This window comes from Triturus cristatus, chromosome 5_1 (genome assembly GCF_964204655.1).
Source record: "Triturus cristatus chromosome 5_1, aTriCri1.1, whole genome shotgun sequence".
In the NCBI taxonomy this organism is placed as follows: domain Eukaryota; kingdom Metazoa; phylum Chordata; class Amphibia; order Caudata; family Salamandridae; genus Triturus; species Triturus cristatus.
Window position 1 is genome coordinate 468,013,250 of NC_140587.1, and position 26,149 is coordinate 468,039,398.

General features: G+C 43.6%; 1 protein-coding gene across 1 annotated transcript in view; it reads left to right on the top strand.

The window, feature by feature from the left end:
• TMEM64 (transmembrane protein 64) overlaps positions 1–26,149 on the top strand; it is a 129,374-nt gene that overhangs the window by 97,639 nt on the left and 5,586 nt on the right. Inside the window, exon 2 of the mRNA XM_085605304.1 lies at positions 11,778–11,933. Within this exon, the coding sequence (XP_085461430.1) occupies positions 11,778–11,933 (156 nt within the window). The remainder of the gene's footprint in view (positions 1–11,777; positions 11,934–26,149) is intronic.

Consider the following 26,149-nt stretch of genomic DNA (forward strand, 5'->3'; position numbering starts at 1 on the left):
ACGGAGGTGAACGTGTGGCTAGAAAGTGTGAACAAATTGCATGTGAGGCAGCCCTTTCGGACTTCCCAAGGAGGCCCGGGTGAAAAGAAGGGCACATGTTGGGCGTTCAACAGGAAAACATGCTCATGGGCTCCAGGGACATGCAAGTTCAGGCATGCATGTGGTTACTGTGGCCACCCCTCCCATCCCGAGTTCAAATGTATCAAAAAATCCAAGGAAAAAGGGAGAGAAGCTAAGCCCCCACCTGCACAATGAGTTACCGACGCCGGTCAACGTAGGGAAACTGATGCTCTGGCTAAATCGGTACCCTGACAGGAAGGCAGCCAGAATGTTGTTTGAGGGTTTTTCAGTGGGGTTCCGCATTCCTGCCGTTGGGGTCCCACCGGTGGGTTACTGTAAGAATCTAATGTCAGCACGGATGCACTCAGATGTGGTGACAAGTAAGGTGAGCAAGGAATTGGCACTGGGGCGGGTGGCGGGCCCCTTTGGATTGCCTCCTTTGCCCGGGTTTGTGTGCTCTCCCTTGGGGGTGGTACCTAAAAAAGAGCCTGGGCAGTTCAGGATGATTCATAATTTATCAGCCCCACAGGGGGCATCAGTAAACGATGCAATAGACCCAGCATTGTGCTCGGTGACATATGCTTCCTTTGATGCAGCATTACTGAAACTGCGGGCCCTGGGGCCACACGCTTTGTTGGCAAAGACTGATATTGAGTCTGCATTCCGGCTCCTGCCGGTGCATCCGGAGGACTATCACCTATTGGGTTTTCAGGTTGACTCCCGCTATTATTTTGATAAATGCATGCCTATGGGGTGCGCTGTGTCTTGCAAATATTTTGAGACGTTCAGCACGATGCTACACTGGCTGTTTGTGGAAAAAACTGGGCATAGCGAGATAGTGCATTACTTAGACGATTTCATGATCATGGGCCCGCCTGGGTCTGAGAGTTGTGGGTGGGCTTTGGGTCAGCTGGTATCTTTGTTGACTGAAATGGGAGTGCCCTTGGCCCCGGGGAAGACTGTAGGTCCTGTGACTAGCCTGTCCTTTCTGGGGATCGAAATAGATACCGTGGCGGGGGAGTGCAGACTGCCATTGGACAAAGTGAGAGCATTCTCTCAGGCCATTGACACCGCCTTGGCAGGCCCCAAAGTAACCCTGCATCAACTCCAGGTTTTGGTGGGTCAGTTGAATTTTGCTCTGCGTATTATTCCTATGGGCCGCCCATTCTCAAGGTCCATTGCTCGGGCCATGACTGGGCTCACGCAGAAGTACCATCATGTAAGATTACGGGCTGAGGTCAAGGAGGACCTGAGGGTATGGCGTGATTTCCTGAAGGGATTCAATGGTAAGGTAATATGGCCAGAACCGGCGCGGTCTTGCGCTGAATTGGGCTTAATTACGGACTCGGCGGGCAGCATTGGTTTTGGGGCAATCTTGGGGACCCAGTGGTGCAGGGGCGATTGGCCATTGGCATGGCATGAGAACGGGGTGGCCAGAAATATTGCCTTTTTGGAAATGTTCCCGATTGTGGTGGCGGTGGAGATTTGGGCCCCCTTTTTCAGGAACAAAACTGTGGTCTTCTGGTCTGACAATATGGCGGTGGTGGAAGCTATTAATAGGCAGGGGGCTTCATGTAAGCATGTGTTGCGACTATTGAAGCATCTGGTTTTGGCCTGTTTGAAATTGAATTTGGTGTTCAGGGCCGCACATATTCCTGGTGTACGTAATCAGGCCGCTGATGCTTTGTCTCGCCTCAAGTTGCAGGATTTCAGGAAGTACCATCCGCTGGCGGACGAGCAGATGACGGCTTTCCCAGCTTCGCTATGGAGGATTGGAGTGCCGGATTAGCAGGGCTGGTGGGAGCATCTCTGAGCAGAAACACGAGTCGAACTTATCAGCAGCATTTCAGGGATTACAGGAATTTTGTGGGGCATGCAAGCCCAAATCGCCCCCCCCTTTTTTCAGCGGTGACGCTTTGCGAATATTTAATGGTGTTGAGGAACCAGGGCAAAGCAGCGTCTTATGCCAGGGCGCGCGTAACAGCGATAGGCTTCTTTGCAAAGTTGGCAGGGATCCAAGACCCTGGGGCTAGCTTCATGGTAAGGAGGGCATTGTCAGGTTGGGCCAGACTTGAGGGGTCTAAGAGGGATACACGCAGGCCTCTTAACGTGCAGTTGTTAAGGGACATCCTGGGAGTACTGCCGACTGTTTGCACATCACGGTATGAGTGCGCCTTGTTCAGGGCAGTTTTTTCTTTAGCCTTTTATGGGGCCTTCCGCTTAGGGGAGTTGGTGGGAGCCTCTAAAGAGGATCAGACAGGGGGACTGCAATGGCAGGACACAAAATTAGTCTCTGGCAGGTTAGAGGTGGTCCTGAGGCGTTCAAAAACTGACCCTCTGGGGAAGGGATCCATTATTTATTTATCTCCAGCCTCAGGGGACGTGGCCTGTCCTATAGCCAATATGGAAGCTTATCTGTCAATACGCCCCAGCAGGGTTGGGCAGGCGCTGTTTATTCATGAGCAGGGCGCCTGTTTGTCAAAATTTCAGTTCAAGGCAGTCTTTAAGCAGGCGTTGAGCGCTTTGGGGCGGGAACCCACAGGTTATTCATCACATTCTTTCAGGATAGGGGCAGCAACTCTCGCAGCGGGGGCTGGTCTAACGACTGAGGCAGTTAAGAAGGTGGGGCGCTGGTCATCATCATGCTTCAAACGCTATGTGCGACCTGAGTTGCTGTGACGGACTGTTTTGATTCAGGATTGTTTTATGCTGACATGGCTTTCTTTCCCCTCATTTATTAGTATGTCGACGAAGGTAGTCTGGGTGCTGGGGCATTCATTCGTGCGGCGCGCCACGGTTCGGCTGCGGCAGAGGCGAGTGGTGAAACCAGCCGGTTTGAAGAGGGCATCCTTTTTGTGGCGAGGCGTCGGTGGCTTGAAGATCCGGCAGTTGCGCCAGTTGGTTCTGGAGACTCAGAAACGCGAGGGACTTCCGTCCCCGGATTTGATCATTTTGCACGTGGGTGGCAACGACATGGTGGATTTGGGTCGCATGGCTGTCAGAGAGGACTTACTGACGGAATTTGCTTGGCTAGGGAGGACATTCCCACAGGCCAGGATTGCTTGGTCGTGCATGATCCCCCGACGGGTATGGTCGGGAGGGGTCAGATCCCGTGCCCTGAACGTTTCGGTGAGACGCCTGAATGGGGAGTTGGCTAGGCTGTGCTCAGTATCGGGCCGTCTATGTCACATCCCTCATAGACTGATTTCTGGTGAGCAGATGTTTCACTCTGATGGGGTGCACTTATCGGACATCGGCACGGACTTATGGATCAAAGGGATTTGGTCTTTTGTGCAGAACCTTTTCTTTGGTGGGGAGGGTGAAGGACCTATGGCCCCTGGTCACCCTAGTGGCGGAATAGAGGTCACAGGGTTGTGATTTGAAGATAACGGGAGGCCTGTTGGCATACTCCGGAACCCAGCATTGAGGGGAGAGATGGTAAGCTCTCCGCAGGGGGAACAGGGACGACAGGTCACACGGGCCTCCTTGAACAGCCTGGTGGCGAGGGGGTGGGCCCCCGGTAATACACGGACAAGGATCTAGGGCATTGGGGGCTCACCACTCATGGACGCAGGTGGGTTGCGCCTTGCGTGGTTCTCGAACGGCGGAGACGCGAGCCTGGAGGCCCCTTGGTGCTGGAGGGTATTATGGTCTAGAATGATAGTTAGGTTGTGAAATATGAACACTTGGTTTAATTGTGTGATGTTCTTAAACTTCATGACCTAAGAATTGTCAAATTATATTTTGATTGTCATGTTTGTGAAGATTTATTGTAATAAACATGGCCTGTTTTTTCCCACATCAGGAGTGAGGTTACTTTGTGGGTACATGGGGGGGAAGCGGGGGCGAGATGGGGGGTGTCCGGGTTCTATGCCAAGCGCGACCATCCGGAAGCGCGCCCTTAGGACCCGGCTCCCCCCCACCCCGTGCGACACACCCCCTTGGGGGCGTCAGCTTGGCCGGCAGCCTAATTGGTTGCCGGGCAGCGGTTGTCCTTCCGGGTCAGAGCAACGTTGGGCGAACGCGAATTTCCGGTCAAGATGAGTGGAGGTGGGGCGTAGGGGCTATTTAGGCCCGCTTCTCACCTTCACTCATCCTCTCTTCCTGCGGGGACAACGACGACTTCGGAATCTCCCACCCACCCGTCCCTTGAGTTAGGGCTTCAGCTGGTTGGTTGGGGCAAGTGGGTTGCGGAATAGAGGTCACAGGGTTGTGATTTGAAGACAACGGGAGGCCTGTTGGCATACTCCGGAACCCAGCATTGAGGGGAGAGATGGTAAGCTCTCCGCAGGGGGAACATGGACACCGGCTGTTGGGGAGGCAAGGGCGACAGGTCACACGGGCCTCCTTGAACAGCCTGGTGGCGAGGGGGTGGGCCCCCGGTAATACACAGACAAGGATCTAGGGCATTGGGGGCTCACCACTCATGGACGCAGGTGGGTTGCGCCTTGCGTGATTCTCGAACGGCGGAGACGCGAGCCTGGAGGCCCCTTGGTGCTGGAGGGTATTATGGTCTAGAATGATAGTTAGGTTGTGAAATATGAACACTTGGTTTAATTGTGTGATGTTCTTAAACTTCATGACCTAAGAATTGTCAAATGATATTTTGATTGTCATGTTTGTGAAGATTTATTGTAATAAACATGGCCTGTTTTTTCCCACATCAGGAGTGAGGTTACTTTGTGGGTACATGGGGGGGAAGCGGGGGCGAGATGGGGGGTGTCCGGGTTCTATAGCGCCCCGGGGAGTCAGGACTACTCCACGCGACATGGACAAGCAAGTAAGCCGCTTGTACGCTGGACTCCCGCACAGTAGCTAGGCCTGCAGTCTCAATGGCCTTAGGCCACAGGAATTGCACCAGCGCCACCCAACAACAGCACACGACCTGAAGATGCAAACAATTGGCTACAAGTTATGAAAGACTGGATAGATTGTGATAAGAGCTGTCCTCAGGTCAGCGTTTTAGAGCACAACATTACTTTCCAAAAACGATTCATCTTGAAGCAGGGAGCAATACTGTGTTTCAGTGTTAGACACTTGGCGTCGGTGCATTTCTGATTATTTTGTAAAGCACAACCATTACAGGTGTTGCTAAATGCTTACAACAGAACCTGTTTTATATATAACACAATAATTTTGTTTTAATATCTATTGATCCGTTTGTCTGATTTTCTACAGCCTCATTTTCAATCATTAAACTATTTTACTGTTGAGTTGAAGTCGAGTTGGGCGAAACCTGTCCGCTTGTGCCAAGCTGCCAAGGGTAACCCAGAATTCCCAAGAGAAAACTACTTTCACTATTTTAGGTGCTAGATTATTTATAGGAGATCAGTGCCAGCTCATTAATTCTGATATCTCTCTACCCTACATAAATTGAGGTTTTCCTACAGTGCGCTTTAGCTTGTTTAGAAGTCAAAAGTGGATGACTTTAAGCTAATCTGAAGGGCGATCTGCGCCCAAACAAATATCGGAGGGAATTACCATCCACCCTTGAATGTCCAAAAATACATTCTCCATGTCTCTAGACGAGGAGGGATCGCCAGATAAAACCAGCATTGGCAAAGCCAATAGTTCTCGACAATGTGAGAGCTATAGGCATTGGCAATGTTGATGTATTTATGTATATCAATAAAAACAGCCCTAGAGCCGTACACAAATGCATTTACATTGCCAATGCCATAGCTCTCGAATTGCAGAGACCTATTGGCTTTGCCATTGCTTGTTCAGTGAGCCAGCTGTAAATGTTGCTGGCAGTGATGTCGGAAGCAAGCTGTCGCCAGTGGGGTAGAGGCATACTTGCCTCAGACTATAGCGAGCTACTGCTGTCCGTCACCAGAATGTATTTCAGACTTTCTACGTCGGGCGATTAGGCACTTGCCTACATAAGCAGCCTGTGGTGGTTGGAAGGGTGTGCCTTTGGTTTTTATACTCCATTCCATGTCGTCTGTGATCACCGCTATCTGAGAGCAGCACTTTGCACTGTGATAAACAAGTGTACGAGATAGGTGCACAGTTTATGGCCTTCAGTAAACAGGCAGCATGGTCAGCTCTCCCTTTTCATTTAGGGGATTTCTAGTGATCAGTCCACTAGGTTAACACACAGGCTAGGCCATCTGGACTTTTTTAATTGATGTTTATGGTTCGGAGCAGGCTTAAGTTGGAGGGAGAGATAGTCCGCCCAGAAGCTCTGCTGGGATTGACTTCATCACAATCCTCCATTATGCCTCTCCAGAGAGGAAGTACCACGTTCACTGCCTAATCTACTGCCACACTTATAATCATTGCCACACAGTCCATTGCAGTAATGTGCAATAATATAATGCATGGCTTAACACTTATAAGGTCCCAAAGGCGAGACCGATTGCATTGCAAATGCTTGTTTTTTGAGCTGTAATTGGAGTTGAGGATAGATACTTTATTTTACTCGTGCTTTCCTTGATTTACGCGGCAGGAAACATTTTTATTGCGCCACGCTTCGTTTCATTTGGCAAAGCCCGATTGTGAAGTGCTAACTTGGAAGTTACAAGTTGACCTCCGAGTTCATTTACATTCGCGTGTGTGCGAAGAGAGGCGTGAGTGCATCGCCGCGGCCATTCATTTACCAAAGCCATGTAAGACACAAGCGCAAGACTGCAATCCAGTTGCAAACGTCAGAACTGCCCCGATTATTTGACGTTGGACTGAATGACAAAGAGAACAAGGACCTCAAGCGTGTTATTAACTGCTCAATTCAGAGCGCTACCAAGCAAAGCATAAAAGCACGCAGCGCTTGAGTAAACGTGCACTGGCGCGTGTAGGTGCAACTAGGTTTGAAACAAAACCCTTTTGAACAGAAACCGCAGAATATGTGGCGGCGGAGGACAGATGGATGGACGTGACTTTGGTGTTCTGTATGTAGCACGGGGCTGAAATTACGCTTCCACGCCACCTGCCTGCTGTCTGGCCACCATTAGAGAATAAAGGGCGCTGAGTTCTGTCCCTGTTTGCAAGATACACGTGGAAGCAGCAGCGGCGGCGGAGAACCTACCTGATCGAATGACCTTTTCTGTGTAAAGCAAATAATGGCGAAGGAAGGCCAGTGATTAGGCCTGGCTGAAGACAGATCCAGCAGTGTCTTAGAGATGATATAATGGCACCAAAAGCATATATAGATGGATCTTGGGATCAGGATCAGCTTTAGGGCAGTGCAACTGGTGCGGCCGCACTGGGCGCTGACCAGGGGGCGGGCGATGACCTCAGGGGAGGCCCTGTGTTTAGCAATAACTTACGATTTAAAATCACCTGCTACAGCGGTCTCTGTGCATCCAGCTTTCAGGCAGCAATTACAATGTCAAGATAACTCTTGTGATTAATGTTTCTGCTAGAGTGAGTGGTTGGAGTTTTGTCTAGTGCCATTTTTGACTTGTCATAAAGTAGCGCAGAGGGTTAATATGCCTGCTGCAAAGAATAAGTACCATACAGATCTATATTTTATGTGGATATCTGAGTGGGTGACTGCTTTTGTCACAGAGAACTCTTTGTTACCACGGTTCATATACTACAACCCTAATATAGAACAGTGACTATTATGAACCGTCAACTATGATCTGCATAAAATAGGTTAGGAGGTTATGCTTTTTTCCTCAGTTTGTCATTATTTATTCCAAATGCTAAAACGGGTTCCTTTGGGTAGATATACATTCTTAATAGTAAAGCCAGCCTTTACCAGTGCTTTAAAGCAAATTAAATGTATGTGAGAGTAGGGCTATGGAGAAACGATGGGCACTTTTGCCCGGAGGTAGTGAGGAAATCCTAGGGGGAGTTCATGTGGGAGGTCGCCAAAAATGAGTGTTGCACTAGGCACCACCAGCACTAAAAGCCGGCACTGCTTGGGCTAACCCCTTTCAGGCATTCCATGGGAAAATAAGTGTAATTACAATTTATGACTGGGTCAGAAGGCAGGGCTGGATTCGTAAGCCAAAGCAGCCCTGGCAAAATTGCTCAAGCCAACCACACTTTGTCTTCTCGTGCAATCTCTCTCTTGCCATCCATCCATTCACTCACTCACTCCTCCCTCACCCTTTCTGTCTACCTCCTCTCTGCCACTCTTTCTTTCTCTCTCTTGAAGGCTTCCATGCCTGCTGCAATTACTCTAGGTGAACTGTGGAAAGTGACAGAGGCACCCAGAGAGAGCAGTCTCCAAGGGAACCAGCCGACTTAGAAACTGTTCCGTGGAGCAACAGAAAGGCCTGTCCGGCCTATTGTAGGAGTATTTCTGTCTCATCATTTGCTGTTGGCTATTAGATGTGGTGGTAATTCTGCCTAAACAGTGCTTCCAATTGCAGTGCATGGATGATATTTTGAAGCATCCATGCCCTGCAGTGGAAGTTCATTTGTGCTCTTACGTGTTTCCATACTCCTAATGATCCTGCGTCAATAGTGATTGCAAACCTAGAGGTTATTGGTGCTCTTTAAAATATTTCCACTTACCTGATGATTTTGCACCAAAGGTGATTTTGCTCCTAAATGTTACTTTGCTTCCAAAAGTGATTCTGAGCCGTTACAGGACTTGTACTATCCCATATATAAAGCAGAAGTCACAAAAGCATAATGTTTGGTGTCCAAAGATTGCCCTCATGGCGGAGTGACCGTGTGCCTAGTGATAGCTGCATCTAGGCGAGATATTGCCCAGTGTAAGGGGTCTCCGAGTCAGGCTTGACGAGAACATTATGTTAAGAATCTGCTTGATATAACTCTCTCAACCGCCTTCTTGAAAGCAATTGTAGATTGGTTAGACTGAATCTCTGACGGGAGAGAGTTCCATAGTCTCGGGGCGGATCTAGAGAAGGTGCAGGCATAGGTCTTCTTTTTTTCTTAATCAAGGTGGTCCCAGCAATAGGGAATTAGCCACATAGGGAGTGGTTGCCCCTTGAGATCTTGAGCTTATTTAAAAAGTACCTAGGTGCATCATGGTGCAGGGCTTGGTGAGTCATGCATGCTATCTTCAACTGGATCTTAACTTCAAACGGGAGCCTATGGAGAGACTTTAGAGAATGTGATATGGTTGAACCATCTTTTACTATTATCAGTCTCGCTGCAGCATTCAGGATCGCTTTGAGTGGTGTGGTGTGTGATTTTGGAAAACCCTTTAAGGTCGCACTCCCATAGCCCAGTCTGGATATGACTAAGGAATGAACTGCAAGCTTGAAGTCTGATGGTGGGATGAAGGGTTTCATGTTCTTGATGAGGTTGAGTTGGAGAAATGCACTGCGTGTGAATGAGCTGATGTGTGCTTGCATAGTAAGATTTTTATTCAGGGTTATCTCAAGGAATTTCGTTAATTCAATGGTGATGAGTTTTCATTTAGGGGCGTCTAGGTGTTTAATTCATTCTTGTGTAGGGAGGGAACTGTTAGGTGGGTTCATGACATGCAGGTTCCGGATTTCGCTACATTGTCATTTAGTCTGGTGATATCTTCCAGGGAGTGTCGTGTAGTTCCTATAAATCTATATAGGATCTGCGCGTTTAGACAACATAAACTGTGGGATTGGTGTTCAGACTGATTCCAGACACCCCCATCGGGTATGTTCGCCTGTATACCAGCTAGCTCACAGTGCCACTGTAGACTCCTCTTACCAAGGAGAGAATAGATCTTGGCAACTTTCGAACATGACAACCCTGTCTCATCAGGGATCGTGGAAACAGTACAGTACTTTTCGCTCAGTCACTCGTGCTCACTTTGTCTCAGAGAGATACACAGAATAAACGGTGGGAATGTTTTTCAATAAGCATTTATTGAACCAGCGTCATTCTAGTGTAAAATAGGTGTGTTGAAACAACCATAAGACAGAAACAGATATAAATGATTATAAGCAGCTACAGAGTAAAAGGATGGTAGATTTCTACCATAGTGCTAAAAACAATATATGCAAGCATATAAATACATGGCAATAATAATGCGTACTTCTAAGATGCAACCCTAACTAGATGTACCTAAGTGTACCTCGCATTTATGTAGGTGTAGAGCTAAGAATCCCCCTAGGCTGAAGCCAACCCCATTACCTAAAGTGAGAGACTGTGGGACCCCATCAAAGTCTCGAGATGGAAACCCTGCGAGGGATGTCGGCCACTGAAAGCTAGAGTGTCTGCGTGCAGGAACCTCAGTGTCCCGCATCGGTTTGTCAGCATGGAAGTCTTTTCTCCTCTCTCTGCCTTGGCAAAGATATGGTGTATATATACCCAAAAGGTACTCTCAGAGGATTCTACCGTGCTCTGTCATGTCAGCCGAGGATGACGGAAGGGATGACCCTTTTTACATAGTTATTATGCAGAAGATGGTAATCCTGCAGTGATTCCAAGAATCATGCATAATTAATGAGGCTTGTTTTCGGGGAATACCACACAATATTTTATGCAGTGCTTAACTAGGTAAAAGGTCCATACCAAAACCCGTTATGTAGTGTAATGGTACGGTAAATGTAGATGAAGGGTCGGGAGACTACTCAGGCCTATATCGTGGTACCCTATGAAACATAACGGGAGGAAATATTCAAGTATAGGTGAGTGTCATCTGCATAGCTATTGTGCGCCAGGATGCTTGTTTAAGTATCTCAGTCCGCAGTTTCATGCATATGTTGAAAGAGTGGTGGAGATGGTGGATCCTTGAGGGACTTCCAGTCTGACCTGGTATGCATTAGTGAACCTCACAGTTTGATTAACTGTTGGTGGTTTTGTAGGATTTTTTTTTTTAACATTTGAGTACGTTTCAAATTAGCCCCATTCTGCATTCAGGTAACTCTAAAATTCAATCGTGATTGACCATGTTGAACGCCTATGAGTAGTATGAGGAGGTCGGAGTCGTTCCAGTCCAGGAAATGAAGTGCTTCATCCCTGGTGTGTAGGTTGGCTGATACTGTGCTGTGTCCTGGTGTAAAACCAGAATGGAACTTGTCCACCTGGGTGAACTGTTCAATGTGTTGACATTAGTTGATTGTGTACACATTTTCCCAACAGTTTTGAGGAAAGGAGATGTAGAACACCGGAAAAAAAATATTTTGGTCTGTTGGATCGGCGCCAAGGTTTTTAAGGAGAGGTGTTACTTGCCCAACCTTCAAGCAGTCTAGGATAGTTCATTGGGTTAGTGATGAGTTTGCTTTTTCATTTAAAGTGGGGAAACAAGTTGATTGATATCCTTTGAGTGTAGAGGGGATTAGATCATAGAAATGCCATGTTGGTTTCATAGACCATATGATCTTGTGGATCTCATTTTCAGTAAGTTTCAAATTTGTTCTGTGTAGCCTCATTTTTGTTCTCAGTAGAATAAAGGTCAGGTGATGCGAAAATCCTGTATCACTTTGCTGCCTGTAGGAGTTTATTTTTCAAATTTCATTATTTTCTCCTTGGAAAAAGATCGAGAAGGCTTCACACAGCACATTTGTAGTTCATTGTTGCTTTGTGAGCAGAACTGGAATGCAATTTTACCAAAAATGTAATGGTACAAAAAACCATGTTCTTCTATATTTGTGCTTTATAAAGAATTCTTCTTCATCTTCCTGCTCATGAGCAGCTTCAATGTGCAGTACAGTCCCTGTTCAGCGTTACAGTTTATTGCTATTTGTTTTAAAAATGCATTTTGGAGGTGTGTGATGCAGAAGATAGTAATAGACTGTTATTTCTTAATTAGATTTTAACTGAACAAAGAAAAATCGAAAACACGCTAATTTACCCCTTATTCTTAGATTACAGATTTGTCTTTACCAAACTACCTTTTGGCCTCTTCGGCTGGACTGTTTCCTACCCAGTTGCTGAACTCCTACTTGGGAACCACCTTGCGAACTATGGAGGACGTCATTGCAGAGCAGAGTATCAGTGGTTACTTCGTATTTAGCCTACAGGTATGTTTCATAAAGCGAAATTTGAATCTGTCTGTTTTTAAACAATTGGAAAAGAGCACGTCCTTATTATGTATAGAAATGTATACTTTGTGGTGCGTATTTTTCACAAGCTTAGTAATCTTCTCTCCGTGGGAAAAAGGAAATAACTAATTTAACAGAATTGTCAGGGGATCAAAAGTCTCAGTTATGCAATGCGACCTGATTTAGAGTGGGGATGGATATAGTGCGAACATTGCTAGATTGGTGTCACAGAAATCACATTAGAAGATGCACAGACCACCTGGAAAAATACAATTGTGCACCTGCAGTATTTTCATGTAATTACGGATATACTGCATTTGCCCTCTGCCGCCAAATTTGTAGACTTCAACAAAAACATTGTTTTTTAAGCTTATGCCCTGTCAATATTAAAGAGAGCAAGCATAAATAACTGAAAGTAGATTTTTTTGTCTAGTGTAATTAATAAAATGATAAATCGTTATTAAACTGTTGTATGATATGTTAGGTTACTTTTGTTGTTTATGGATTTATTGAAACCTAATACTTAATACAATTTTTATAGACAGTCACATTCCAGATTATTGGCTTAGTTCTGTTAGCCTGTATTTAATGCTTGATTGCATATAAAAAATGCAAAAATCATAATGCGGAATGCTTGCAACATGTCAGTCGCAGGTAATTACTGTGGGCTAGGATCAGCCATATTTAAATAAGACTTGATCCAGGCCAGATCTCCTTCACATGGGAACATAAGCAAAACCTTACAGGTTTCAGCCTATTTGGCCCTTCCCAGTGAAATACAGGTAGAGTTCAACTGTACAGTGTATATCACATCTAGGGACACCCACTACAATTAGGAGCTCTCACTTCAAATGATGTGTGGAATGCTTGATTTGATCTCGGGGTTTAGTGGTTACTTTTAAACATGAGATGCGAGCACGCCTGAAGAAATCACCAAACATCTTCAAATGTGCGATAGTAGTATATCTTCTTTATTAGAACTTTGTTTCTTCAATCACGTCCTGGCCAACACGTGTTTTGTCACATGGTGTTTAACCACTAACTTCATCAGGGCTACAGCACTATTCGTAAACAATCTTCCAATGCAAGTATCAATTGTTGGTATGTAATGGAGCCTATGTATTCCAAGTAGTACGATGGACAAATAGACAAGTAATGCTCCTGGTCAAAACCTCAGACCTCTGTCGAATGGTTTATATATACTACACTACCCAATAAGTGCAGTCGGAGCCAGAATCAGTTTGGCTGGTGGAAGACAAATATGTTGAGCGTGTTAAAACGGATTTGTGTGCAGTCCACAGTGTGGCTTCAGAATCCCTGTGTGTGTAGTAAAGCACAAACATACTCAGAGTTTATACTTTTGCTTGTTGCAGTTAAGATTTGAAATATTTGCATCTTACGACATGCATGCAGAAGCCATCTTCCCCCATGAGGATGGCTGCCACTGATGGATTCCTGTTCAGACTACTCTCGAAGACGCTGGACCTATGCCAGCTAGCTTTAACAACTGACCACTTTCCAAGAGAAAAGGAAGAGAGAGGCCGAGGATGTTTGTCACCACTGAAGGCGGGTGAGCCAACAAATTAACAGGGAGAGCCGAGTCAAGGCAAGGTTCTAGCTTGGTTTTAAGATCCCGCGCATGAGCAGAGGCCTAAAATTAGCTGCCATGTAAATCATGCAACAAACGTCATGTAACAATAAGAGAAAATCTCTTCAAAATTAAAACAAAATGCATTTTTTTAGCATGCACGGGTGTTTCACCATAGTACATCAGATTATATTCCTGCACTGTGATTATTATGAAAAGTTCTCACTTATAAACATGAACTTAGACACATTCCCGACTACCACCCTGATGACAATGCAATTAGTAAACTAAGAAACAAGTCAGATGTCACCATGTTATACATGCAGCAACATTCTCTTTTATTAAACTCACACATTTATATTTGCTCAAATGTGTGATAACAAAGAAACAGTTGGCTCAGTGAAATTAAGTTAGTGTGTTAGCAGGCAGAAGCCACGTGAAAGCTCAGCTCATTTTGGACTTGAGAGTCCAAGAGGACCTGAAACCCAGCCAGTACCATTTTTCTGGCTCATGGCCTTCAGTGACAACTGTCTTAAGACTAAATTTGAAAGGTCAGAGTAAGTGGTCCGACCAGTCTTCCTAGAGCATCCCCATTAGATGTTAGGAGGTACCAGCAAAGAAATTCTGATCATGCATAAAATTTAAGAGGAACTAATTAGAGGTAATCAATAACTGTGTAAAAATAACAAAAGTCTTCTATATAATACATCAGAGTACGGACCATATGCAACAAAACTCTTTAATCCAGAGAGGAAATAAAAAAGGATTCCACTTTAGCAGTGTGAGACCTAATTGCATAAGAATAAACTGCTGAATGCCTTTGCTAAGCTTAAAAATTCACTTCAGATAAAATAAAAAAAATAGTAACACCAACAGATGTTTTAACAACAAATACGAACAAGCAGGGCATCAGCCACTATTTGGGTCTTTGTTAACCCCTCATGCTTTGTCTGCCTCCCTCTTCAAGGCCTAAAGCTTACAAGGTTACCAGTTTGACCTATTGACCAAATCCAGGACATTAGATGTTGGAATCCAGGACAAAAACCAAGTTTAAGAGATGGAGTAGATTCAGCCTGTAGCACAAGAAGATCAGAATTTCCATGTACTAGCCAAAAATAAAACCATTTGTCATAAGTACTACAGGCTTCCAATTCTCATTGCTATAGAGATGGTGCATTGCATGTCCCTTAGTGTGGCCATATTCAATAACCAGTCACTAAAATATGGAACAGTACCTGAAGAAATCTGTCCTGACAGCTGTGCTAAACAGATCCTCATTGGGACCTGAAAAGGTAAAACAAAATATTACTATTTTGCAGAACAACCACGACTTTCCAGAGTGATGTAAATAGGAGGTGGCATCTCATTTGAATAGGCATCTAGATACATTTACTGTGCTACATATTCACCAGTGGAGTTTCCATCCATGGCATGAAACTGAAATGAAGCTGGTCATCATGGCTTCAGATGAAGACTGGTGTTTCTTCTTATCTTTCCTTTTGAAATATTGAATGTAGTAAACATTTTCACAATCTTCTACATTTCCACATTTGTACAGTTTCTGCTCTTACATGTACCCTTAACATGGTTTACATCCTTCTTGTTGGTGATCCCAATGCATTATCCTTCATCTATAGCAATTGACAGAGGTTAGTGTGAACTGTTCAAGGAATTTGGCGGCCTTCTCCTCTGACTCGTTTGATTACTATTTGCTATTAAAGAGAAAAAAATCCTGGGATTCTTTGTGGATGTGCAATTAAACATTAATGCATACATTAGCATCATATTCAAATCCAGCTCTAGATGGGCTGAGACTTGCACCAAATGACTTGGTGGCACACTGAAAAAGCTTGCAGTTCCTTGTGGGCCGAAGGCCTGTTTTGACATGTCCCCTTAGCTGAAAAGATACCCTTTGCTGTCATGGTGACTTGACCTGCTTAGAATGTCCCTGCTGTTGATCTTCGTGTTTAGAATTTTCCTGGGGAATCAGAAGATGGGCTGCGCAAAGATCATTGAGTGAACAGTAGCAATCTAAAGTGTGGTAGCAGTCTGACAACCTCTCCTGGATCAATGAAGTTCTCAGTTCTCTCTTGGAAACTGAGTGAGGTGAACCTGAGTGAGTTGAACGATGAGCAACTCTGGAAAGAATGGACTTATGCCCATGACCTGGTGGAGTCAGAGGGCCATGATCCTGCCGCATTGCACAACTGTCACAGAGGTGATGAGAGAGTGCAAGGGCCCTTAAGAAAGATGGAGGTCAGGTGAGTGAAGAGGACGAATGGAACACTTATCACATGTACATATTTGGTACTCTGCCATGTCACAATATTAAGGAAAGTAAAAAGATGTCTATAGATAAAATAAATGTGACTTTGCCCTATAGTGCAAAAGCAAACAACTTTTGAAAGCATTTAAAAAAAGATATCAATACTCACGGTATGAGGCCTTAATGATATTGGTGGCATCATTATATATTGCTCATAACTGATAGGACCACACAAGAAACTTTGTCATTACAAACACACCTATTCTTTCTTCTGCCACTCGGCTCTACCGAGTATGTATAAACCCTCATAAATTCTTGGAAGCACTGTGTAGAATGCAAATGGCCAATGTCTAAAGTGAAGCATCTCTGATGTGTCAAACATAAGTCACCTAACTTGATCATGGGGTATCGGGCAACTCTTTCCTCTTCTGCAATGGACAAATTAATGAAAGAATTAGCAGATAGGAAAGTGTAACTCAGGCCAGTAAACTCTGTAGTAACACAGAACACACAGGAAGTGTGATCCGGGCATAGTGAAATCACTGGAATTCTAAACAGTATTAGAATCTTGTGAATTGAGACATACATATTTGGAAAATTATTTTGATAGTACACACAAATGGGCTCTTGATTGTGGAAAATGTGTACAAAATTGTTGATTAGAAGACAGGAAGAAGAGGGACAATGAGAGGATAATTGGAGTACCGGAAAACCTAGTCAAGAATGACCTATTATCCTTCCTTTTTACCTTTCTAGTGCAATTTATGAATATTCCATTTGATCTTCCAGTAGAATTCAAAAGGGCACATAGAATGTGCTCAACCTTTACTGACACCTTCTCGATACCCAGGAAAATCCTTATTTGTTTTGTTAGGCACCAACAAGCAGGCCACGTTATTGTGGCAGCTAAAAGAAATGCACCTTACATGTTTGAAAACCATCAAATCTGCTTCTCAGCAGATTACTTACAAGACACTAATGCAATAAGGCCTAGGTTTCTATCACTCAGGTCTTGCCATCATAAGCTTAATATTTGACATGTTCTCCAATCCCATCATGATCAGACGACTGCACGAGGCTGGCATCCAGGAACCAACTTTCCAACTGATATGCACTTTTCATACCGGAAGACCACAAACAGTCAGCATGTTTCCTTACTCCTCAGAATCCTGGAAACTCATCTGCGGAGTCCTTGGTGCTCCTCACTCAGCCCAACCCTCTTCAACAACTACATGGTGCTGTTGGCAGACATCATCCGCGAACACAATATCAACATACGTTTCTATGCCATCGACACACAACTTATATTATCCGTCTCAGTCAAAACTCCCAACACCAGGGACAACTTCATATCCTGTACGAAAGAAGCGGCCACCTGGATAAAGTCGGTCTGCCTCAAACTCACCATGAACAAGACCAAATTGGTGATCTTCGGACAGGAAGCTTTGCTATGTTAGAATATATGGTGAATAAACGAAAAAAAGGAGTACAAAGAATTGGAAAAAGTCTTGGACCACTAGAGTTGAGTATGGAAGCACCACAACCACACTCAACACTTCTTGCTTCCTGAAAGATGAGACCGCCTTTTACCAAGTACCCAGTATGAAAGAGAGCGACTAGAAAATTGCAGTAGAAGTGTGGGAAGAATTCAAGACCCGGTAATAGGAAACATTCTGTGACCAGAGACAAGTTGTGATTGCCTCAAAGTCTAATTTTGCTGACTTAGGGTTCTGTTATGAATAGCTCATGTACCGATTATGTATAGCAATTACACGGGTGATGCTATACCCTGCTGATGCTGATTAATCCCACAACTGACTGAACCAGGACGGTACTTAGTTGAGGTGGTTAGAGGATTTCTGATAAGAATACTTGTTGTATCACAATGGCCACTATTTATGTTCAATAATTGATCTAAGCTGTGATGTTCTGTTACAGGTTTGTTGAGGCTCCGAAATGATCTGTGCTCATGGTCCTTCTACAATTGTTAGAATCTAATTATCCCACTCCTGTTCAACTATTAGCGAAGTGACTATTTGTAAGTGGATGCAGTGTGATGTTGACTGCACTGACAACTGTATTAAGGGAGGAACTCTGATAGATACCCAGCGTGGGGCCCTTTCGGTCTGATGGGTTCATGCACTTGGCGTATTTAGTAGACCTAAGCTAATCCTTGTCATAACCGATAGGCATACTCTCACAATACCTCATTCTTTGGTATTCCCTTCAATCTATAAGGTATAATTTCTAAGACTACACTGTCACTCAATACAAAAGACTAATTGTTGAAGAGCAGGTAAAAGAAAACAAGGTGATACATTAGAGGTCAACTGTAAGGTAAGAGCTATGTATTACTCCAACTTTGGAAGTCGCACCTATCTATGCATAAATTATAAAATGCAGACATATGTGCTCGCTTATTTCATTCCGTTCCCTTTTTCTCTCAATTCTTTCTTTACATTGTTAACCCAGAGAGCATTGCTGATACACCCTTACAAGTGATCTCCATCAGGTTGAATAAGTTAACCCATTATATAAAATGTAAAAAAGGGTCTATTTTTTAAAGATCAAAACGATCAGATAAGTTTTTGTTGCAAGAAACCCATCTAATAAACAAATAAGTGGGGGAGTGGATAAACTGGGCTTGACCTCCTTTACAAGTAACTAATTCCAAAAGCAAAGAAACCCAATTCTGTCATGAACAAGGATAATAACTCTCTACAAAAAAAAGAAAAAAAATTAAGATTTTCTTTTAAAACCCTTACCCACCGGGCTTACACCTTGTTGGCATGCTTCATCATTGGGTCCATCCTGATCCACTATGGATCGGGACGTGCTGCAACCTACGAATTGCGTTGGCGCACTTTCTTTGTAAACAATGATAAAAAGATAGCGTTTAATTAGGGGAGAGTGGGAGTGGTGTTGTAGTTTAAATATACCTGACTGGTAGGTATACCCTATTTAATTCCTACCTGCAGTCGGTATGGTTAAAAAAAGAATAACCTCCCTATCAAGATTATCACTTTTGAGAAATCATAATTATTGTTAGGCTGAACCATAGTACCAGATCCAGTCTTGGATTGCTTGGGCACATCTGATCCCTTTTCCGGTCAGAACGGTGACATTTATCCTCTACGATATAATGACTGACCTTCACTAATTGAACCTTGGAGATTATTACTGCAACGTGAATGACATAGTACTTGTACTTCATGTGCACTCGGTAATAAAACTGATAAAGAATTATTTTTGTTATCTCTGGGCCTGAGTAAAAGGCTTTTATCATCCCGAGTACTGCCGAGCCCTGTATCGGACGATGACCTTATTGATTTAGAGTTTGACTGCATCCTATCACCCAAGCCCCCTGGTCAATGACATATGAATGTAGTAAAATTCAGAGACCCAGGAGACAAAGAAAAGGTACATTCATATATAGATTATAAAGAAAGTACAGCTTTGTCTGTGCATACCTTATGGGCAGCTGGTAAGGCCTGTCTCAGAGAGGATTCCTAATTTAAAGAGGCAGCAGCGACCAAGCACCTGGCCAACACGTAGAAAGATAAGTAAGAGAAATTGAGAAAATTTCTCATTGTAGAACATAATGCTTCTCCCCCGTATGCAACATTAATGGCCCTTACGAAAACCAAATATGACCCAAACACCTTATACTCTTCCAGAGCTAAAATGGGCCTCTTTAGTTTGAAACAACAACATTATGAGAGAGGTAGCAAGGCAGGAAGGGTTTCAGAAGCACAACTTAAGGAAAAAAATAATCTAGAGCCAGAAGACTGGAATAAGGCTGTTTACTAATCCACTTGAAATAATGGAGGAATTTCTCTCTTATTATAGGATGCTATACACATCATAAACCTCCCAAGACACTACTGGGGAGAACCGTTTTATGCAGCACCTTACACAACCAGTGTACCTCACACATGATCAAAGGGCGACCTTATGGGCGGAATTTCAGAAGAGGAAAGAGCGGCTCCCATTGATGACTTAGCTTTGGGTAAAGCACCAGGGGAAGATGGTTTCCCCATAGAACTTTCAAAATATTAACCAGCCCGGTATGGTCCTATTAGTGTATAAAATGTTTAAAGGAACATCCGACCAAGGTTATTTTCCTGACAAATATAATAGAGCGAAGACATCATTGATGCCCAAGGCAGACAGGGACCCATTAAAATGTGTCAACTGTAGGCCGATCTACATGATATGAAGATTTTGACCAAAATAATAGTTAATGGGCTTTAAAAATTGATCAAACAGTTTATTCATCCAGCCCAGGTGAGGTTTGTTCCGGTCACTCCTTTGCTAACCACTTAAGGACCCTTTCCTATCTTATCTGGCATACAAGACACAACACATTCGAAAAACTAGTGATATCATTGAACGCTGAGAAAGCGTTTTCTTGGAATGGAGCTGTCGACTACACACAGTTGCTAGGATGGGGATGGATGACTCGTTCTTGGACAAAGTCAAATTCTTATGTCACAACCCAATGTGTGCAGTGATTTTCAACGGATTTATATTGCCATTCTTCAGTAGACAGGGCTGCCCTTTTCCCCCTTGTTGTTGTTAATAGTAGTATATCCATTAGCTATAGCTTTTATGGACAAATGGCAGAAATAAATGTACGTAGAGTGGTCAGTGGGGACAGAACAATAAAGCAATATGCAGTGCCGATGATATCCTTATGATTGCCAGTCGTTTGACTTCTAACTGGTTGTTGATTTCTTTAATGGATTTGTTTTTATCCATTTTCATATTACAGATTTAAATGGACCAAATGTGAAGGGTTGCCATTACCTAATTACAAATACAAACTTCTTGTAGCCTTACCTTCCAACTGGCTACAATCAAAAGGGAAATATCTAGATATATGTCTCAACAAAGGGCTGGAGAATGGATATAGAAACAATATTGGACTGCTTCTTGATAAACTGGCAATGGAATTACACAACTGGTCTAAATTATCACTCTCTTTGAGGGTTAGGGAAAAATTGATATCTCCCCTCAGTTTAATTATATTTTTTAAATGATCCCATTGAAAAGACCACAAATTACGATCATTAGGAAAACAGATCACGACGTCTGTGTGGGTAGGCTATGGGCTAGATTACAACATCTTGAGTTACACACGGATGCTAAGACAGGAAGGCATAGACTTCCAAACCTGTAATATTGTTGGAAAGCCAGTCATTTGGCACACCATTATATATGCTAAAACACATAGGAAGAAACCCTCAAGGGTAGATATTAAAACACATTTACCGAACACAGCTGGAGGTCTGACAGTGCTCAATACGGTAAGAGATTAACCACATTACTAGAATTCACACAAAGCGACTGGTATAGAGCACACAAGATGCACATTAAAGCACATTTATGGAACAACAGGTCAGTACAGATTGTTGGGGAAAAAAATTGAATGGTCGTTTGAAGGGACTGAGGCCTACGTTACGTGGAAGACATACTGTCAGAAGGAAGATTAAAACGTTTCCTGTGCTTGAATGAGATTATACATTACCACAATTTCAATACTGTAGATATGCTCCACAATCTGACTGTGTAAAGCAATACCTTGGGAACATGCACATTGAAGTACAAAAATCACCTACAGCTATTTCTATACTTGGAAAGATCATAGAAGTACAGTATCACAGATATACTCAGTCTTTATTGGAAATCCCTACTTAGAGACCTCAATTTGCATACTGCGATGGTGGGAGACACTCCCAATACAATTCTGATGGATGCTTCTTACTTCAGTAAAGTGATCATGCCGTCCTAACATGTGAAGTTCTATCCAGGCAGAGCTCCCGCCCAAAAAATCACTTGATTGGGAAAGAATCTTTATTGGAGCCTATTAGAAAACTACGGTGGACCCTGAACCAACAAGAAGCAATTGAAGAGAAGGTGGATGACTTCTTGGAAAACCTGAACCATGAGTTTAGCGACCGGCTGACGACACAACTGTGAGAACAGGTAGTGGAGGACCTAAAAAAAAATCTATCTACAAAGATACTTAAAATTTCAAATAATCCCCCCCCAACTATACCCCACCTAAGTGAGTACAAGCAAACTATGTTGAGTATCAAACACAAATTAAATAACTTACTGAGCAAACACACATACACCAACATAAATCATAAATCCTTACGAAAGAAGCTATTGACTACTCGCAAAGAGTATAGGAAGGCAAGGTTCAAGTATAAGAGGATAAAAGAACAGCACTGGACAATTGTCCATGAAATCATAAAATCAAAGCATCAAATGAGATTTTGGTGCTGGATAAATAAGGCTGTTAGATCGGAGCAACCATCAACCGTAACAAATATCTCCCCCACCGATTGGGAGGCTCATATTGAAGCACTTTACGTTGAGCCCGTCAGGCACAACTGGCCTAACTATCACAGATCTACTCCCCCTAATCCTCATATTGAAATGTCACCCACTATCAAGATTGCCCCTAAACAAGTTGCACTTATTATAAAGTAAATGCGTTCAGGAGGGGCCCCGGTCCCAAATGAGTTACCAACAAAGATATATAAAGCTACCACCCACAAGTGGGCAGTGCTCTTGGCCCCCCTATCTGAGGCATGCAGAATGGGCGGGCCTATTCCTGATTCCTGGTGAGGCTCTCTTCTCGTCCCAATCTACAAAAAAGGCCAGCGGTCTAACCCCGATAATTATCGGATGATTTCCCTCCTTGATGTCGACGGGAAGACCTAGGCAAGCGTCTTATTACAAGAGTTGACCAGCTGGGCGGAAGACCTTAAACTAATACCTTTTACGCAAACAGGCTTCCAACGGGCTGTCACATCGATGACAATCTGATCTGCTTAGCCCACATGATTGAGGATACTCTTGCAACATAGGGAAAATCGCTGTTCTTGGGATTTATTGACTTTCAAAAGGCATTTGATAGCGTTGTCCGTCCAAGGCTTTGGGAAAAATTGCTCAAATGGGGCATCCCGCAGTCTCTACTGAATGCCCTCATCGCTCTTTAGACCGATACCTGGGTAAAAATAAAAATCTTCACTGGTTGGTCCACAACCAATAAAATCATGACCAACAGAGGCCTAAAGCAGGGATGCATTTTGGCTCCTTTACTCTTTAATTTGTACCTTGCAGATTTGCCCGAATGGCTGACCCATTCTCGAACTGTCCCACCAAGAATCGCATCTGTTAAAATCCAGTCAATGCAATACGCAGATGACCCGATTCTCCTTGAGCAAACTCAGGTGGTCCTTCAATGAGTTTTGATTCCCTGGCATTGTATTGTGAAATAAATGCTTTGAAGATTAATATCTCTAAAACCAAGGTGATGATAATCTCGAGGCGTTGAGCAAGACAGCACCCCTGGTACATCGCTGGGAAACCTATAGAGGTAGTTGCCATATATAAATATCTTGGAGTCTGGATAGACCACGGGTCCGCAAATTGCTGCAATGCAAGGTCTGGCTCGCAGCCTGGAGGGGGCCTTCCTAAGAACTAAGAAAGCTCTCATTCTCCACACTTCACCCTGTTAATTAGAGTGATAGGTGCTAAATTACTATCCACTATAGCTTTTGGCGCCACTACTTTTAAAGACAAAATATTCACCTGGTTGGATAGAATACAATCAGCTTGTTTTCGCAGAGTGTTTCACCTACCCAACTCACCTCCCACGCTCAAATTCTGCCTGTTTTCCCAACATTGGATCATAAAAGCAAGATTCATTGCCTACTGTGTAAAAACTAAAATGACTCCACACTAAAGAGCTGTGTATGGTCACTGTTAAACAACCCCAGCACTTCCTGAAATACATTTTTAATATTCTGCCTGGACACCCTAGGAGCTCATGAATTATGGGCAAGCACACTGCCCATAGGGGTGGTTGCTAAAGTTTTGACTAAACAAGCAAAGATTCTTTCAGTGGAACGTGTTGCATCAGCCGTGAAAAATCTATCTCATGGCAGCCGGGCATCAAAACTTTACGATCCTAAAACCTTACCGCATTATCCTCTATGAAGCTATTGGTGAAACACCAGTTAATGAGATTACGTTTTGGCCTTATCCTCCTGATGGAGTATAAGTATGGACAGAGGTACAAGGCAGATATGCCCTCTCAGTGTCGTTTTTGCAACAACGGGGAAGAAAATGTAATACACGTTTTGTGCATCTGCAGAATCCTACTCCCCTTTCAAATCTTTTGGTTGCGCCCCATCTGGAGAATTCTCAACGTGCGGACATGCCAAGAAGCCCTAGAGGAGTGTATGAAGGGGGACTCAGCTCAGATGGCCACCCGATTTGTAACATTTATAATCGAGATAAACGCAATTTTACCAGCAGATGTCCCCCACGAACCTCCGCTGTGTTACCTATGAACTTTTTATTTGAAAAAAATGAACTTTTTTAAATCAAGAGCGGAAAGCACTTTTTATGTCCTTTTTGAATGAATTGCAATGATTTTAATTATTTGTGCAAATAAACATATCTATCTTACTTCAGAGTTCTCACTTGGTGAATTTACCCTGGGCTCCAGACTGGATCTGGAGATGTTTCTCTGCAATTCTTTCATGAGCCAGCACAGGGCGCCGTGCAGCTCCTCGTCGGGTCTGTCCGCTTTCCACCTGAAGTAATGCCAGGGCCACAATATAACCACTACCTCCATGCATCAATGTCTGTGCATTTCTTTACATGTTTTCTGACTTGGATCCGTAGTGTTCAGGGATTTGTGTCACCTACCAGAGTTCTATTTTAAAATATTTTTTTGTGTGCAACAGATGTAAGTGATGCCTTATTATATTTTTTATTTGTATTTGTCATGACTTTTTATCCATTCCTCTTAAGTACCTTTTTATACATTTAATTCTGTTGCAAGCCAGTTCTTCACTCTGGTTCTGTTCTGTTTAGAATTCTGATTTCCGAGTTGTTGAGCTGCCCGGCTGCTAACAGGTACTGTGTCGTCTGCAATAAACTATCTACTACAATTGCACTTTGGACTTTTATATGGATTTCAACACCAGCGATGAGTGATTTATGGTACTGGCTATCTGAGTTGGATGGCACATGTGCGGTGCCAATTTTAACCTGTATCCAGCACTTAAAGGAATTAGGGATTTTTCAGGCTCGCTATCTGGATTTAAAAGCAGTCTTCAATTTGCTTCCTTGGTGTGGTTCGCTACTTGGAGGTACTGTACTCAGCCAAGTTTTCGTTTTGGCGTCCTTTGAATTTGACTAACCCCTCGTGTGGAATCTCCAGTGAACCTGGCAACCGGGGCTGCAGTGCAGAGCACGGAGGAAGAAACGGGGGCTGAGGCACTTGAGCACTAACGTGCTTTCCCTTCTACTTGAAAACATAAGAGCTGAGTTGTGCTGAGCGTATATCTTTATTAGGCTATGTTTCTCACGTTGCGGCAGCCATTTTGATTTGGGGTGAGTTCTCCAAGCACATCAATGCGCACGGTTGCGCATGGTAATTTAAGCTTCTCTTCTGTTTGCTTCTGCTTTCCAGCTTGGCTATTTCAATGCCTATGTGCACTTGACAGGAACTTGTTTTTTCTTCTTTCTAGCACCGATGCACATAGCTGCGTTTCTGCATTCTACTCGCTGATGTGCACAGCATGAATTAGATTATAAGACATACTGTTGTACACAAAAAAAGTAGGTGCAGCTGTTCAGAACATAATAGAATTCATGCGCTCATGTGCGCAGCTATTTAGTATTTTATCTTCTGTTGTTCTTTTGTTTAAAGTTTCTTATTCCTTTTTGGTTTTACTTTTATTGTGGTGATAATGCAATTTGTTCCTCCTACAATGTTCTTTTCAATGTAAAGGCGATCCTCCCATTCCATGGGCTAGATGGAAAGAGGAGTTTCTTACTTATATGAAGGCCATCAATGGAGAGAGAATGGTAAATAAAATGGGAAAAAAAAATGTGCTTCATTGTTTGGGATCAGAAGGGCAAGCAATATTTAGAACATTACCTCAAATTCAGGAGAGGGGGGGATTGAGCAGTTTTGAGGAAACTTTGTTATGTATGAAAGAAGGTTAAACCTACTATAAGTTTTGTTGTAAATCGGTTTACATTTTACACCCATGTACAACGGGAAGCGGTGTCATTTGATGATTTTTTACAGCTCTTTGGGCATTATCTGTAAAAGTTAACTTTGTGGCCATTTGTGATTAAATAAGTAGATATCAAATCATTGTTAATGTGAGGAGTAAAAGAATACATGAATAGCTATGGGTGTTGGGGGATCCTAGCTTGCAGAATGCTGTTGCTACAGCCAAGGCATTTGAACAGTCAGAAAAGTGGTTGAAGTCAGCGCAGGATGTTGGAACGAAGAGTGAG